General features: G+C 52.5%; 1 protein-coding gene across 2 annotated transcripts; it reads right to left on the bottom strand.

The window, feature by feature from the left end:
* Positions 1-1435: 1435 nt before the first annotated feature.
* Positions 1436-6877, bottom strand: UBALD2 (UBA like domain containing 2). 2 transcript variants are annotated; one of them, XM_019644222.1, is made up of 3 exons: positions 6459-6875; positions 6052-6114; positions 1436-2495 (listed from the first exon to the last, which is right to left on the bottom strand). In XM_019644222.1, exons 1-3 carry the CDS (start codon positions 6576-6578, stop codon positions 2178-2180), a joined length of 501 nt encoding a protein of 166 aa, XP_019499767.1. In that variant the 5' UTR covers positions 6579-6875; the 3' UTR covers positions 1436-2177. The 2 variants fall into 2 exon arrangements, with proteins under 2 accessions (XP_019499767.1, XP_019499766.1); XM_019644221.1 differs by having other exon boundaries at positions 2103-2498; positions 6459-6877.
* Positions 6878-16210: the final 9333 nt, after the last annotated feature.

Genomic DNA, 16210 nt, shown 5'->3' with positions numbered 1-16210 from the left:
CTTCCCCCTACTTTCCCCATCTGCTGAGATCCCATTCATCTTTATGTAATGATGGAATACTCCAGCTAGATGGGAAAGGAGCAGCCTGAACCCCGTGGTCCCAGGGGAGGGGGTACCCCCATTCCTCTGCAAATGGGAGGCAGAGCCAGGGCCAGCCCCTCCTCTGCTCCTGCTTGGGCTCCTGTTTCTCTCACTCTCTCCGAGAAATGTCAGGTCCCTGGCCTAGAATCCAGACTCGCCAGCTTGGCAGGAGGAGCAGTGGCAGGAACAGACCAGCCCTCTGCACCCAGGCCACCCTCACCACCACAAAAGGGCAAGGAGCGACATCCCCCAACCAGCCCAGGGCAACCCCCAATCCCGCACCTGGCCCCGGCGCTCACCACCCTCACCAGGCTGTGCCCATCACGGGGGTGGACCCAGCCCAGGTCGCCCACTTGGCTGAGAGGGGCTTCCCCTTCCAGCCTGGGAAAGCACAGGTGGGCAGGGTCAGGGGTGAGGGTGGGAGGAGCCTCAGGGGTTTCCAACCAGGAAACAAAACTAAAAGGACAAACCCAGCCTCAAAGTACGTGATCACACAGAGGACTGGGGGCTGTTCAGTTCCACTCCCGCAGGGCGACCCCACAGGTCAGGCTGACTAGACAGAAGGCCCAGGAGCAGTGTGGGCTGGCTGGCTAGGCAGGGTCCGAACCTCCAGACGCCCCCAGTCCTCATGGACCACAGTGTCCAGGGAGACGAGAACCCATGCACGTCCCATACAAACGCAGCGAAGGGGCGTTGTGGAGCGAGGGGCTTATGGTGGAATCCCAACCCTGGGGCCAGGCAACTCCCAGTCAGATAAGGCCCCTCCTCACCCACCTGGACACCTGCACAGGAGAAGCTAAGGGTCCCGCTGGGCATCTGATGCCTGGAGGCGGCAGGGAAAGTGGGAACAGAGTCCCTTCGGGGTCCACTGTCTCTGGGGCTCCCTGACAGCCTTGGTTGACCTTTGGCTCACGGCCACACAACATGCACACAGGGACACGCTACCCCGAAGGAGGCTGAGGGCAGGGATAGCAGACATGGGCCCAGCTGGAAGAGGCCTGGGGCGCCTGGCGGAAGGTTGGGGCTGCCAGCAGGACCCAGCTGGAAAGGGCAGCCCTGCCCACGCCCCCACCTACAGCAGATGAAGACAGTGGCTCCAGGGCTGAGCGCTGAGGGCTGCCTGTGGAGGGCCACACAGGAGGGTCAGAGAGGGTCACAGTACCCAAGTCAGCCCTTCCTCTCCGTCCCCACCCCCGGATCCAGCCTAGCCTATCAGCCCCCTGGTCCGCCTATCCCTGGTCAGAACAGTTCAGCCCGGCTGCATGGTAACAGGGCCCGGCCCCATACCCCCACCGCCCTTCTCCCAAGGAGAGAGCTTTTCCTACCAAGGCAAATAAAGGCACCGCAAGCCAGGGAAGTTAGAAAAGTCTCTTTTTAAGTTCTTAAATTAAAATTTCACCCTGGTGAGATGATTGATTTGGGAACTCAATCCAAAGGCAAGCTCTCCACTCGGCCGCCCACTTGGCCAGGACTCAGTGGGAGGCAGGGAAGCCATGGAGGCAAACCCCACGCAGAGCCTGGGCCTCTGACCCCGGCCACCAACTGGGGGGGGGGGATGCCTCGTAATGGCAAAGAGGCTCCCACACCTTTGGCCACTGGGCACCTCCGAGAGCCCCTCCTGTAGCCCCTACTTGGGAGTGGAGCGGAGGTGGGGCCCTCTCCTCCCCCTTCCAGAAGGCGAGGCCTTTGCAAGGAGGTGGCTAGCAGACACCTGGTGCCTTCAAGATCTCGCCACCTGGCTTTGAAGCACCTGCCCTGGGATGGGAACGGAGGAAGGGGTGCTAACCGCAGGGCCTTCCCCTCTGACCCCAATACCCCAGGCCAGCCAGCCCCATTCTCACATACATTAGTTATATTTATATATTCATATATATTATAGTTATATATTAAAAAGAGAAAAAACTTGCCTGAAGAGAAACTCCTGAAGGACCCAAGTGGCTCAGGAAGTTTACTGTACCCCCACCCCCAAAAATTCTTTTATAAAATCTTCCAGTGCGATCTTCAGGAAACCCCCGCCCGCCCCACCCCGGCCCTCCTGTGTCCCCACAACCCCGGACTGCCCCCAGCTCCAGCCTAGCGCCTGGCAGCATCCAGTCTCATCTCTGGCCGTCCACTGCAGCCATGGCTTTCTGCTGGGTGCCCCCCTGCTGTGCTCCGGGGGGCCACGTGGGCTGTGGGTGGTGGAGGTGGTGGAAGCTGTGGGCCGTTGGGGAGGACGGTGGGATCCAGGCGGCCTGGTGGCTGGGCGGCGACGAGGCCCAGAAGGGGCTGAAGTTTGCAGGAGGGGAGCAGGCTACGGCCGTCATGGGACTATTGCTGCTCTGTAGGCCCTCGGAGGCGCGAAGCTTGGAGAACATGGCCAGGGCGTCGGGGAAGTTGGGCGGCGTGGCTGGTGTGTTGCTGGGGGTGCACATCTGCTGAGAGAGAACACAGGTATCTGGAGGGCTGCCCGCTGGGCCCCCTGATTCTGAGCCACGCTCTGTGGTCCCAGGGAACCTTCCAGGGGGGCTCACCCGGGCTTTCCCAGTCCACAGGCAGCTTCAACAGGACAAAAGCACCTTTCTCGTCCTGAGCCAGTCAGAACAAAATATAAGGACAAACCTGACGATTTTTTTTTTATCAAAACCAGAGTGTTTCATGATGCTTAGGAATGACACCCTGAGGAGTGTCAGAATTCCAACCAGAAGCCGGGTGTCAGATTAAAATGAGGACAGGGAGCAGCCCAGGACACCAGTGCTCAGCGCCTCGCCCTGGGTAAGAAACCAGCTGGCTCTCTCCGTGATCCGCCCTCAGATGTTCCGAGGTTGTTGGTCAAGGAGGGCGGCCAGATCCAGGGTCTGTCTCCTATGCCAACCTTGGAGCAGCCACACTTTCTCAGTGTTTAGGCTTATTCCACATTCACACACAGCCAGCTTGTCTAGGAGCTTCTGCCTCTGTATCTTGTCACCACGATGCTAGGGTACAAGCTGATGGAATTTCCAGGCTCCCAGGTCTGTAGGCCCAAGCTCTTAGCCTCTATACAGTCAAGTACAACTTCATGCCTGGGCTCCCCGAGGACATAAACCAGGTGTTTCAGTTTCCTGTGTCCCCAGCATCTCCCCCATGCTGTTCTTGGCCAGAGGCTGGTTGAGTGTCTTAGTCATGCAGCCCTCTCAGCCCGCTTTTTGGGGTAGCTACAAACATCCAATCTGCTGTCTTCTGCCAGTACCCTGGGACTCCCCAAACTCCTCACTATCCTGCTATTTCTGAGCAGGGACCCAAGGCAGAAAGGGCAGAGGCTGAGGAGGGGTGCCCCTGGGACTGGGCTCTCCCTGGGAACATCAGGGACAGCAGCCCCACCCCAACCCTGCAGCATGGGGAGAAGGTCGGGGGTGCCATCCATGAAAACCTCACCAGGGGCCCGCCCAAGAGGCGGCAGGCAACAGGCCTACACAAAGCCCATCTGACCTAGCTCAGCCTGGCGGGCAGCTTCTCCCTTTCCCAGGAAGCCATGCAGTCCTTCTTTGAATTTCTCCTAATTTTAGCAACACGGGCCCCTCCCCTAGGCAAGAGGGGGGGTAGGGCAAGATTCTAGGGCTCTTCACCTGGCAGAGGGAGCTTTCACAGCTCTGCAGTTAAACCCCAGGCAGAAGTGGGCAAGGGGAACACCCCACCCTGCTAACTGGGCCTGCCGGCATCAGCCGCTGGGAAGCTCTGCGCTTTGTCTCCTGGGGACAGCCACAGCCCTCGGTAGGCCTGGCCTCACCCAGGCCATTTCCCTCCTCCCGTCACTACTCCCCGCCCCCACCCCAACCCCAGGGCTGACTTCTCGGCAGCAGGAAACAATGAATGGGGGGTGGGGGTAGAAGTCAGTTGCATCACAGCATCGTGACCAACTTCCCCAGTTCACCAAGCCAGCATAGGCTGTCTCCTGAAACGGCCACTCTGCTCCAGAAAACAGCCTGGATAGGGAACAGGCCTGTGCCCGCCTGCTGGTGGGACTTGGACAAGTTCCTTCACCTCTCTGGACCTTCTGTTTCTGTAAAATCAGGGGTTTGGGCCAGATGCGCTAAAGGCCCCTCCAGCTCTGTGCTTCTAACAACTACGGATGGAGCGTTCCAGCTCTCAAGCACATCCGGTGTCCACTGCATGCTGCTAATGTCCTATGGCTTCCAGTCTATAGCACCTTTCTCCCTTTCCTGACCCCAATCCAATCCAGGAACCCCTTAACTGAGAAGATGCCCCCAACTGTGTGAATGTACAGTAATCTACAGGACAACCATTTATCAATTACTCACACCCTGGGTCACTTCCGGAATTGCTACTATGCCATTACTGGGCTCTGATGTTTTTAACTTTTTCTTTGATTTATTGTCTCTAAAAAAAAACAACTACTGACTTCTTTGCAGGCAGGGTGTTCTCCACTGTGCCGATTAGGTACTCCATACTTGGTGCACTGATGGATACACTAAGGTCTGTTACAAAACCCACCACCTGCCTTGAGGGAAGGAAGCTTCAAAAGGATTATAATCCCTTGGGATTTGCATAGCAGGAGTAACAGGACCTAAAGGGACCACCAGTCCCAGCTTTTTCTGGCAAGGCTCCTTGTCACAGCACCACAGAATGGCTGCGTTGGAAGCCCTGAGCCTTTCCGAATGGCCACAGCTGCTGGAACAAACCTCAAGGCCCTTTTGAGAGATGGAGGCAGGCCCTCCCGTGCAAGGTGGGGGTCACAGCTTTCCCATTGTCAGGTGCAGGGAAGGGTCTCCTGGAGACGATCCCACTTGGGTTTATGAAGAGCCCAGCCTCAGCGGCCACAGCCCTGCACCAACACAATTCTCCCATCATATTCTAACGCGTTGTTTTGGGATTTATAGACAGCATGAGGCATTCCAAGAAAAGGCTGGTTAAAAGGTCAAGACAGACCCCTCTCTATTTGTCCTTTGCAACTAGATGAAAACAGGGTGCCAAGGACAAGACACAGTAGAGGAACCATTTGCAGCTCCTCCAACGAGGCGGCAGCTCTGAAAGGGGAGCCATGGGCAAGGCCATCAAGTGTCAAAAATGCCAAAAATGCGCTCCAGAAGCCACAACAGATCTCCAGGGGGAATACTGTTTTACACTCCTTACTGTGGAGCCCAGGCTCTCCTCCCCCAGCAGGGCTAATAGGTAACTAGGGGGGTGGGGTGGGCAAGGCCTTCAAGCCTGGGAAGTGAAAGGGATGTCCTGTGCTTCTGGTAAGCAGGCTACCCCATGGCCAGGAGGGCAAAGGCTCAGGCCCGGGTGCCGGCGGCGAAGACGGCAAATCCAGACCCGAGCCACTCCTGTCTCCTGCACTTAGTCTCTTCACATACGGAGATTAAACGCAAACTCTTGGCATTTTCTTGTCAAAATCTGTATGTCCTCCATGTTCAGAATACGTCCTTTCCCCATAAACAGGAAAGAGACCATACCTCTCTGGTCAAGCCCAGCTCTGAGCCGGGGAGGATTTATTTATCCCTTTCCTGTTCCCTGTAGAGCTTGGTCGTTTGGCTGGGGGGCTGCCAGTCTAAACAGCAAGAGGGGGCTCCCGGTAGACACGGACACCCCAGCTCCCATCCCCTTCCTTCACTCGGGCTCCGAGTTCCCCAGGCGGCTAGTTCTCACCCGAGCCCCCTCCCCAATCCTTGCCACCCGGCGACTCCTCTGGCCACCCTCGCCTCCCTCCTACCCCCTGCCCCGGGGAGAGGGCCCCGGGTACGAAGCTTTAGGTCGAGAGACAGCAGCCCAGGAGACCGGACCACAAAGTTGCGTGAGCCAGCCGGCCCGGGAGCCGCTCTTTCCTGGAAGACATTTTGGCTCTTTGTTTACATCGCGGCGCGGCGCTCCCCGGCAACATGGCTGTCACCGCCCGCGGCTGACAGCAGCCCCCAGCCCCGCGCCCTCGGCGTCCGGGGGCTACGGCCCCCGGCGAGGCCCGCCCTCCCGCCTGCCGGCGTCGGCCGCACTTACCATCTGGGGGTGATGGTGGCTGTTGGGAATGTTGGTTTCTTGAAAAAACGTGCTCAGGGCGGTCTGCGGACAAACACAGCGACAGGGCGTGGGTTAACGGGGCCGGGGTAGGAAGCCCATCGGCCGGCAGGCCCTACCCCGCGGGCAAGGCTCAGGCCGCTGGACCCGACCCCTCGGCGGGCCGGCCGCGCGCGTGGGTAACCGGCGGCAGGGCCCTCTGCGCCGCCCCCAACCCCCGGGCCCCGCGCCCGGCGAGACCTCGCGGCCGCGGATCTCCTTACGGGCGATATAAATAGAGCTCCTCCAGCCGGCGCGGCGCGCGGTCGGGCTTCCCGGCCGGCACCCCCGCCCCGGTGCCGGGGACCCGGGACGGCCAGGCGCGCGCGCTCGCTGCCTCCCGCACGCACCTCGAACTGCCAGTGGGCTGCCTGCAGCAGCTGCTTCGCCTGGTCGGCAGCGCAGCCCGCGGCCAGAACAAACTGGTTGATCATGACCTGGTGCCGCAGCTCATCCATGTTCACCGACATGGCTCCGATCGGCGCGTTATCGGGCCCGGCGGCCGCGGGAGGCCTGCCGCCCTCGGATCGCGCTCGCCGCCGCCCGCGGCCTCCGGACGCTCGCCGCCCCGCCGCCCGCGGGACTAGTGTTGTGGTCCGGCTCCCGCGACCGCCGACACACAAACAACAGCGCGGGGCGGGGCCGTGTCCCAACGTTCGGGGGCCGCGAGTCGCCGCCGCTGATTGGCCCGCGCCACTCGGTCGGCTCCCGGCTCGGTGCGGAGGTTCGGTTCGAATCCTGCGGCCTGCGGGCCCGCACTGTTTCTCTTTTTGCCCGGCCGCGCCCATTGGAGGAGGTCGGCGCCGTGGGGCCCCCCGGCATTGGCCGGCCGCTGTGTTTTGGCTCGTTCGGGCTCGTGGTTGGCCACGGCTGAGCTTTTGGGGCGGAGCCGCGCGCTCTGATTGGTCTCCCGTGGGCCTGTTTGAACTCAACTTGAAAACCTTGAGTGCCTGCTGATTGGCCGAGGCTCCTCTGTTTGGTGTTGTAGGCTTGGGGGTGGTGCGGCCAAGTTCATTCATTACTTCATTGAAACTGAACATGCTCAGCTGGAAAAGCAAGACAGAGTGGCTTTGACTCATTTCCTCTGAAAGATGTGGTCATCTCAAGAAACAGAATGATCAAAATAGAAAACAGACAGAGCCTTTGCAGCTGCTCAAGTCTCAAGATTGTTTATTTTTTTAAATCTTTCATGCAGATCCACTTTTTTTTTTTAGCCTTTTATTGAAATATAAAGTACCCCTTTCATACTTCCTTCTAGTTACTACCCACCTCAAGGGCCAAACAGTCTTTTCCTACGTTTTTAGACCAAAAAATTTTGCTCTCTTGAAGATGTAAACCAATGTTAACCTACACTAAATATAAGGGGGAAAAGTGATCATTTTTTTTCCGATCATTAATATCCTAAACCCAGGATTTTTTTTTTCTTAAATTGATTGATCTAACCGAATCTTTAATCTCTGCCATCATTTAAAAAAAAAATAATGAGTGTTATACAGGTACCGGCTCTCAGCCCTAGCCATTTAAAAACATAATTCATATGCCCTGAGTTCTACCTTCTGGATAGAATTTGACCTTCAGGGCTGTGTTTGGGAATTGTGGGGGTGGAGAAAGGACTAGGAGTTTAAGCAGACTGAGGAAGGGGCAGAGAGGTTAGGAAGGTAAACATTGCTGGGGGTTCACTATTAGAATGTCTGTTTCTGGAAAAAAATTAGTAAATTTTGGATCTGAAATACCAATTAGAGTATATTTTAACTAGTTAAGGGTCTGCAGAACAGGAGGCTAAGAAGAAAACAAGCCATGGTTCTATTTTGAGGTTGCCTAAAGTGGATTTAGTTCTCCATCTCAGAAAACTTGACCATATAAAAAATAGAATATAAATAGGGAAAAAATTACACCCAATGTTTATGTACTGATGAAAATCAGCCTTGGACCCGATGATGCATTTATCCCCACTTAGTCTTTGTTTGTTTGTTTGTGTTTGTTTGTTTGTGTTGAAGGAGCAGGAGTCAGCTTTTTGCCTGCTGAGACCTGTTTTTCTTGCTGTAATTGCTCTGGCCACCCCAAAGTGTGCATGAGCTGAGACCTGGAGTGTGGCTAGAGAGTCAAGAACAGCTGCAGCCCTTCCCTTCCAGTAATTGCAAGGTGAAAACAAAAGTGAGCAGCCAGCAGCTTACATTGCCAGGGAGCTGGGGCCACAGGCAGCCCCAGAACAAGGAAGTACTGTCATTGTGGGGCTCCAGTTTTCACAAGTATATGCAGGTGTCAAACGTGCCAGGACCATGAGTAGGAGGATCTACCTGGGCACAGGCATTTCAGGCCGCAGGAGCACTTAGGTCTTAAGTAAGAAGTTCTCAAGGAAGACGAGGCCCCGAAAATGCCCAGATTGCCAAACTGATTGTCTCCTGGATATTGACGCAGTCTATCTTGAAGGCTTATTTTTTTTTTTTTTAAAGATTTTTATTGGGGAATTGGGGGGATGGGAACAGTGCTGGGGAATTGGGGAAAGGGGAATAGACAAGTTGCTGTCGTTTTGTTCTTCAGTCTAGTTGTGGAGGATGTTGCTTCACTGGCCCAAGTTGGCACCATCATTGCGCTCTTCTCTGGCGAGGCAGATCAGTCGCCGGCTTCTGGACGGCCGCTCACTGCGGCTGCTGGCCACTCACGCTGGCTGCTGGCCGCTCACGCTGGCTGCTGGCCGCTCACGGTAGCCTATGGCAACCCATTGCCACAGGGACTGCAGCCCACGCCGTCACCGGGGACTCATAGGCAGCCCAGCTCCAGGTTGAGCTGTTGTTCAGCATCTTAGCTGTGGAGGGCAGTGTTACTGGCCCTCATATGTGGGATCCGAACCGGGGCCCTCTGGCATCCCAAGCGAGTTCTTAACCATCGCGCCACTCGGCCGGCCCTTGAAGGCTTATTTAATGTTTACCATTTGCAGGGCACAACTCTGGGCACCTGGGAGAGGCATGGAGAACAAGGCTTGCAAGCCAGAGGAACTCAGGGCCTGGTTATCTTTTGTGGGCATCAGGTCACTCCAGGCTGAGTGACCGGAAAGCAATCGAGTTTTGCCTGTGATGTGTAGTTGTGAGGCAGTAATGCTTAATCAATACTTTGGTTTCTGGGAATCTAGTTGGGATGAATAGGGTTTAGGGCTTTCCCTTCTCAGGCTGGTTAAGGTAGGAGTGCCCCCTCCCTGGGAGCGCAGGGAGAATGAATGAGGTCATGTTTGTAGAGGGCTTTGAGCTGTTGGGATAAAAGCAACTCCCCAACTGCAAGGTATTATTAACTAAAGGTATTATTATTTTAATCTGAGAGGACAATGTGCGGCATGTAAAACAGAGCAATAAAAACATGCCCATTAATAACAAATAAAACACAGTAGTAGCCTCAGAAGGCACAAAATCAGTGGTCGAGGCTACCTACTGAACCCGCCATGATGCAACAACTGAAATGAGAAACAGTCTTCGCCCATATTTCCTCAGTGCCCAGACACCAAGGATGTTGTGAATGTAAGTCACCGAGTTGGTGCTGAGACAGGCCACCATGGACCCTAACAAACAGCTGCCATGTACCAGGCACTTCCTGTGAGCCAGGCAACTTTGAGAGTGTAATGTCGAGCCACTCATTTCAATCCTCACGACAGAGGCCCATCTCACAAGCGAGGCAGTTAAGGTGCAGAGGAGGGGAGGAGCTTACCCTAGGTCACAGTAACAAGTGGTGGAGTCAGGCATCAGCCCAGTCTGGTTCCAGACCTTGTTGTTAACCATTATACCATACTACCTCCCTGAGTGCTGCAGTTGTCACCTCAGTGGTTCTCACAAGGGGGCCCTTTCCAAACAAGAGCTGTTGAGGGAACTGGGATGAATAGATAACCCCAACCTCCACCTCTGTAGTGCATTCGACTCCCATTCCCTTTTCCCTCCTTTCTACCTCTTACGCCTTAACCCAAATGGATCCAACCAAGCGGAAGGGGAACTTGAGGGCTCGCAGGGATTGAAGACCCACCATATGTAGGATCTCTGTGTAGGATCCCTGGGAACCTTTGTACACTCCTGCCCAGCTTCTCTGACTTAGAACTCCCCATAGGCCTAAGGCTCAGAGAGGGCGAGGAACCTACTCAAGGTCACACAGCCCCTGCCTGATTTATTATGGTAGCAGCGGGATTCGATGGATTAGATCAGGTTTGGTTGATCCAAGAGCCCATTTCTTTTCTCCCCTCCTTCCCTTCCTTTCCTCCCTTCCTCCTTCTCTCCTTCCTTGAATTCTTATTTCTAGTTTTCCTACTGTTGCTTCAAGATGCCAAGACTAAGGCACAAGGAGGTTAGGAGAAACAAAAAGATATTGAGAGAATGAGGGAGAATGGGAAATAAGGCAAGTGCCAAGATAAACAGAAAACGTGAAGATAAACAGCACCAAGGCCCGCTGGTCAGCTGGGTTAGGCAGGACCCACACGCTCCCTGAAGGTCAGCCCGGGTGGTGGGGGCTCGCGTACTGGTTGGTAAGTGGGATGGATGGCTCCCTTCTCTCTCAGACTTCTAATGCTATCGCTAGCTTTGTTTGCTTAAGGCAACCTATTTTTGTTACTACTTTTCATTGCAAATTTATGCTATTTCTACGACATGGTAGACTTGCCACTTTTCAAACATTCGGGGTTTTTTCTCATCTTTTTCCTTAAAGAGAATGGGGGCTGAGGGCAGGAGTACTTCTACTCCACGCAAATTCCAGTCCTCTGTAATAATTGAGATTTATGTCTATTGAGAATGTAACGAACCCAACTCTGCTAAACTCTTTATTTGGATTGCCTTACTTCATACAACAACCCGGTGAGGTGGGGACTGTGCCCATCCGCGATGAACAAATGAGAAAAGCGGGGTCAGAGAAGTTAAGTCACTTGCCCAAAGGCACTCATCTAGCTCAGGGTGGAGCTGAGATCTGAACCCAGGGCCAAGTGATGGCTCTCAGAGCTGTGCCCTTATTTATCACATCCTACTTTCTAGCCCTGCCTACCCCGCTGAATCCACCTTATCTTCTCCCTTGGTGGTCCTGAAAAGGCAGAAAGCTTGTCTCTGATGTGGGAAGTCACAGGAAGGTCAAAGCTGTTCCGGGGGCGGGGTGGGGGGTGATGAGTTCATGCTGGTTTATACCAGATTACTTGTTCACCAATGTCACCTGTCTCACGAGGGACAAAGGCCATACCACACCACTCCCAGCACAGTTAATGGCATTTTCCAGAAGCAGCCACGGTGGCCTGTACGCTCTGTCCTATACCTGCCCGCCCAGTGATAAGGCGGCCCCGCCTCCAGTTGCCAGGTGTGTCTTATGGTAGGTGAGTCTCCGACAATCCTTTACAAGGGACACCAGAGTTTGGGTCCTTCCTGAGGGGGAGAATAAGGCAGAACAGAGAGACGGCTTTCTAAGGAGGGTCCTGCTTCTCAGGGGTCCTTGATTGCTGGTTTGGACATTGGTTCCCAGCTACTTTCTCTCAGTGGGATAGTAATCGATCCCGTTGGGCTGGGCCTTCCTAGCCCCACCCTTGAGTCCAAAACACAGAAGACTAATTGCTGTGGCAGCTGCTAACTTCAAGGTTTGAGGCAGCCTTCCCATCCGACTCACCTTTTTTTTTAGAAATATATCATGCACCAAGAGCTTGTGTATAGCCTATGTACAGTTTGAAGAATAATGAACACTATTCTCAACACAGAACTTAAGAAGTCCAAGACTGGTACCTTTGAAAACCTTCACATGACCTAAATACATCGAGTTCTGACAATTAAATTTGCGAACTCATCCTAGAAAAAGTGCTACATACCTCATTGCTGAATATCACTACGGTCACCTTCGAAGTACTCCCCTTAGGAAGCTATGCACTGATGCCAGCTCCTAGTGCACCCTTCAAAGCAATTTTGGAACTCTTTTTCTGGAATGGCCATCAGAGCTTTCGTCGTATTACCCTTGATGCCCTGAGTGTCATCAAAATGTCTTCCTTTCAATATTTCCTTTATCTTTGAGTAAAGAAAGTAGTCATTGGGGTTCAGATCAGGTGAGTAGGGAGGGTGTTCTAATACAGTTATTTGTTCACTGGCTAAAAACTCCCTCACAGACAGTGTTGTGATGCAAGAGCCATGAATTGTTGGCGAGAGTTCAGATCATCTAACTTTTTCAGCACTTCCAAATAGTAAACTTGGTTAACTGTTTGTCCAATTGATGCAAATTCGTAATAAATAATCCCTCTGATATAAAAAAAAGGTTAGTAATATCATTGCAACAAGTTTGCAAAGTTATTGTCAGACCTCGATATTCTTTCCTCCCAGAGACATTCATACTCCTCAAATTGGTATTAATCATTTCCTTGATTTTCTTTGTCATATAACCCTATATGTGGGTATCTCCAAACAGTGCATTTTGGGTGTGATAGATTGATTCCATTTCATAAATGAGTCACCTTTCTGCCTGGCTCAGTCCCTCTGTCCACTGACTTTGCTGGGTGAGCTCAACAGAGCCTCCTTACCAATATGGACCATTTGCAGTGAGGGCTGGCTCCCTTTTTCTCTTTTCCATGACCTCAGACAGTTACTCTGATCCCAACTAGCAATCATAAGTTATAAGGAGATAGTCCTGGAAAGCTCCTTGGAGGAGGGAACTGAAGCTGGGAAAGATTTGGGTAGATAGAAAGGAGGAGGAAGGGAATTTTTCAAAGAAGGAACAGTGTAAACCAAAGCAATTGGTTTACAAGAGATACCTTGAAAGCAATTTTACAGTCCGACTCATTCAGGGCATCTTTTGGGAGCCAGTGGGGTGGAGGAGATGCTAAGCTTGGCTAGGCAAGCATCGCAGTGGACCTGCTCTGGGCAGTGGGGAGGAGGGCGGCTAGTATCGTTTTGTTTATCCACAAAAAATGGCTCTTGCTCTCTCAAGTTGGTGCAGACTCCTCAGATTAATCAGGTTAGACTAAGCTATGTTGAGGTAACATGCAATCCTTATTTCTCACCCATACAAAGTTTGCTGCAATCTGGTGACTCTCAAGAAAAACTGCCCTCTGGGCAGTTACATAATGATACCAACCGTGGGAGCTTCCACGGTCTTATAGCTCTGAGTTGGCAAAATACAGCCCTCAGGCTACCGCCTCTTTTTGTAAATAAAGTTTTATTGGGACACAGCTACACTTGTTTGTTTATGTCTGGTCTATGACCGCTTTCATGCTACAGCAGAGCTGAGTAAGTTGCAATATGGACCACAAAGCCTAAACGGTTTCCTATCTGACCCTTTGCACCATCTGGAACATGCCAGCCGGCAGTTAAATGCTTTAGCCAGGAAGTAATACACTGCTGTTCACGGTTTATTGTCCAGAAGAATCACGTGGCCTGTCCTAACTTCTGGGGGTTCAGCAAGACAGATCCTCCGCACACCCAGAAGTAGAGAAGAACTGGGTATCGCTGAATATTAGCAGCATCTAAACATCTGCCACGCTGCTCTCCTGCAGGCCACTGAAGACAAACCTATGTTCACTCACTTATCTCTACGTCTCAGAGTCCAAGAGGGAATTTAAATCAACTAGGGCTCAGCAGAACTGAGAGAAATGTTGGAGGGGTCTGGAGTTTCTGATGAGATGCTGCTTGAGGTTTCGGAAACCACCGTTCTTTGGACCAAGCTTGGGTGCTGTTAATAAATGAAGGGCAGTGCTCCCCATAAAGAGGAAGGAAGTATTTACTGAGAATGAGAACACTGGCTTGTACGCAAGAATCGGGAAACCACTAGCACGTGCCTGTCACCAGCGACATCCATGCCCAGCATGCCCTGGGTCCTCGGAGCAGGCAGAGCAAACCCTGGCTCCTGCCCCTGGGGAGCTTCCAGACCTGAGCAGCCCCCAGGCCAGAATGTGGAAGGAGCCCAGTCATCATATCAGAAGGGACTGCGACCGGAGGCAGGGTGCCTGTCTAGCCTGAAGGTGGTTACAAACCGGCGGGGGTCACCCAAGTGTTTATTATTCATCTGCCAGAGCTCTTGGAGAGAAGTCTAAGGCCCCACAGGACTTTTAAAGATAAGAGAAGATGGAGGGTCAAAGCACTTGTTGAGAAATGGTCCTAGTTCAGATAAGGAGACAAGGTAGAAGGAAGTGGGCAGGAGAAGGAAAGCAGAGTAAACGTGGAGAGAGGCAAGATGAAGGTGGAGGTGGACAGAGAAGTCCCCTGGGCACTGCCGACAGAACCACTCCGCTGGCTTGGTGACCAGCAGGTCTGGCACCAGGACCGTTCCCCCCCATGGAGGCTGGTAGGACAGACAACCTGGGGCTTTGGACTCAGATGAACTTCAAGCAACTTCTTGCTCCCTATGCCTCTTTGAATGAAATTCAGGTTCCCCATCTGGAAAAGGGCAACAATTATAGTACTTCTCTCTAAAGATTGTTTTAATGATTAAATGAGATGATGCATTCAAAAGCGTTTGGATAGAGGCATTGCTCAAAAATGATTCTTCTTCATACTATTTAAGTAGTCTTTTATTTAGTGAGCACTTGCTATGAGGGAAGAACCAGTCTTTCTGGGGGATTCAAAGAAGCCTAAGACCAAGATTATGCTGATATACTGGCACTGGAGGAGTGAGGGCGAGCCCTGATTTGGAGCATTTGATGGTTTCTGTGGTGTAAATAGTCCCATCAAGGTCAATTGCAAGCTGCTGACAGTTTAACAACTGGCTGGCAAAATTCCTGAATTATCAGTTCTGGATCGCAGGCCCCAAGCCAATGAGCTCTCTCTAATTAGCAAATGACACATAAGTGAAAAGTTAATGGTAACTCACAAATACACCCTCCCACTCCAGGGGCCAGAGAGCCATTCAGGGGTGACATTCGCTTCTAGTGCAGTGAAGTGGGCTGTGCTTTGGGGAGAAGGAAAGGGGGTTGGCTAACCTTTCCTCTGGCCATTCAGCAGCCACCGTGCACGTGACAGTGGAGGTGTGTTCTGGCATTTTGAGTTCCAATGGGCACGGAAAGATGACATCTCAGGAGATCCAAACATCTGGACTCTGCCTCCAGCCAGCAGGGCACCAGCCTCAGTGCCATCACCTGTCCGATGAAGGCAGGGCCTCAAATGCATATCCTGGCTCTGAAATCCTGGAACTCTGACTTCAAAAATGATCTTTCGGAGCCCAACCACTTCATAACATTTTTTTCCCAATTTTTAAAAACATGAGCATTTATTGAGCACCTGCTGTGTGCCAGGAGCTATGCTAGGGTTTCATATGCCTCGTCTGACTGAATGTTCGAACAGCCCTCTGCTATTCTCATGTTCATTTATAGATGAGGAAACTGAGGCTCCAGAGAGGTTGAGGAACTTTCACAACATAGACAGTAAGAGAAGAGCTGGGTTTTGAACCCTGCTCTGTTTGGCCCCAGAGCCTTATATGCCTTTTGCCTCTCAAGACTGGGGGACAGATTTCATCTTGGAATAGATAACAGTATACAACTAAGCAATATAATATCCTGTATGTAAGTATCAAATGAGTTGTACAGAAAATTGTTCATGCAGTAAGACTTCTGGGAAGGAGGGCCTTGGTTCTCAGAGGTGGCTTTGTGGGAAGGGTTTTAGAATGGATGAGAGGAGGGAGGACCAGGGGGCAGGGAAGCCAGAGAGGAAGCCAATGGACCTGCCAGACCTCTTTTCATGCACAGATTTCATCTTGGAATATAAAAGATAACAGTATACAACTAAGCAATATCATAAATATACACCTCATGGTGCATAAAAAAGATCTAAGGCTTCCAACAGTTCACTGTGAGAACCACAACAGTAAGGAGTAGTCTGCTTCGACTCCGTCAGGCTCGAAGCCTAGTCTTTGAACTGCCATAATGAGGACGGTAGTTATCACTTAAATAGACAAGCAATTAGCTCAGGAATAAGTGTGTCATTGTAAATGAAGTTATTGCATTGCTGGCGGCTGGTGGACTTTAGCCCGGACACAGACTGTAGCAGGAACACACTCTTAGTGTGTATATGACACTTTTAACCCACTTGCTAGGAACCTGATCTAAGCCTTGGTGGCAGCTCCTCTTTTCTCATCTGCCCTTTGGTTCCTGAGCTGGGAGGAGTTAGGTGATCATCTGACCCTC

Source organism: Hipposideros armiger, unplaced genomic scaffold (assembly GCF_001890085.2).
Source record: "Hipposideros armiger isolate ML-2016 unplaced genomic scaffold, ASM189008v1 scaffold_87, whole genome shotgun sequence".
Taxonomy (NCBI): domain Eukaryota; kingdom Metazoa; phylum Chordata; class Mammalia; order Chiroptera; family Hipposideridae; genus Hipposideros; species Hipposideros armiger.
Note: the sequence above shows the minus strand (reverse complement) of the source record. Positions and strands in the feature narration are given on the sequence as shown.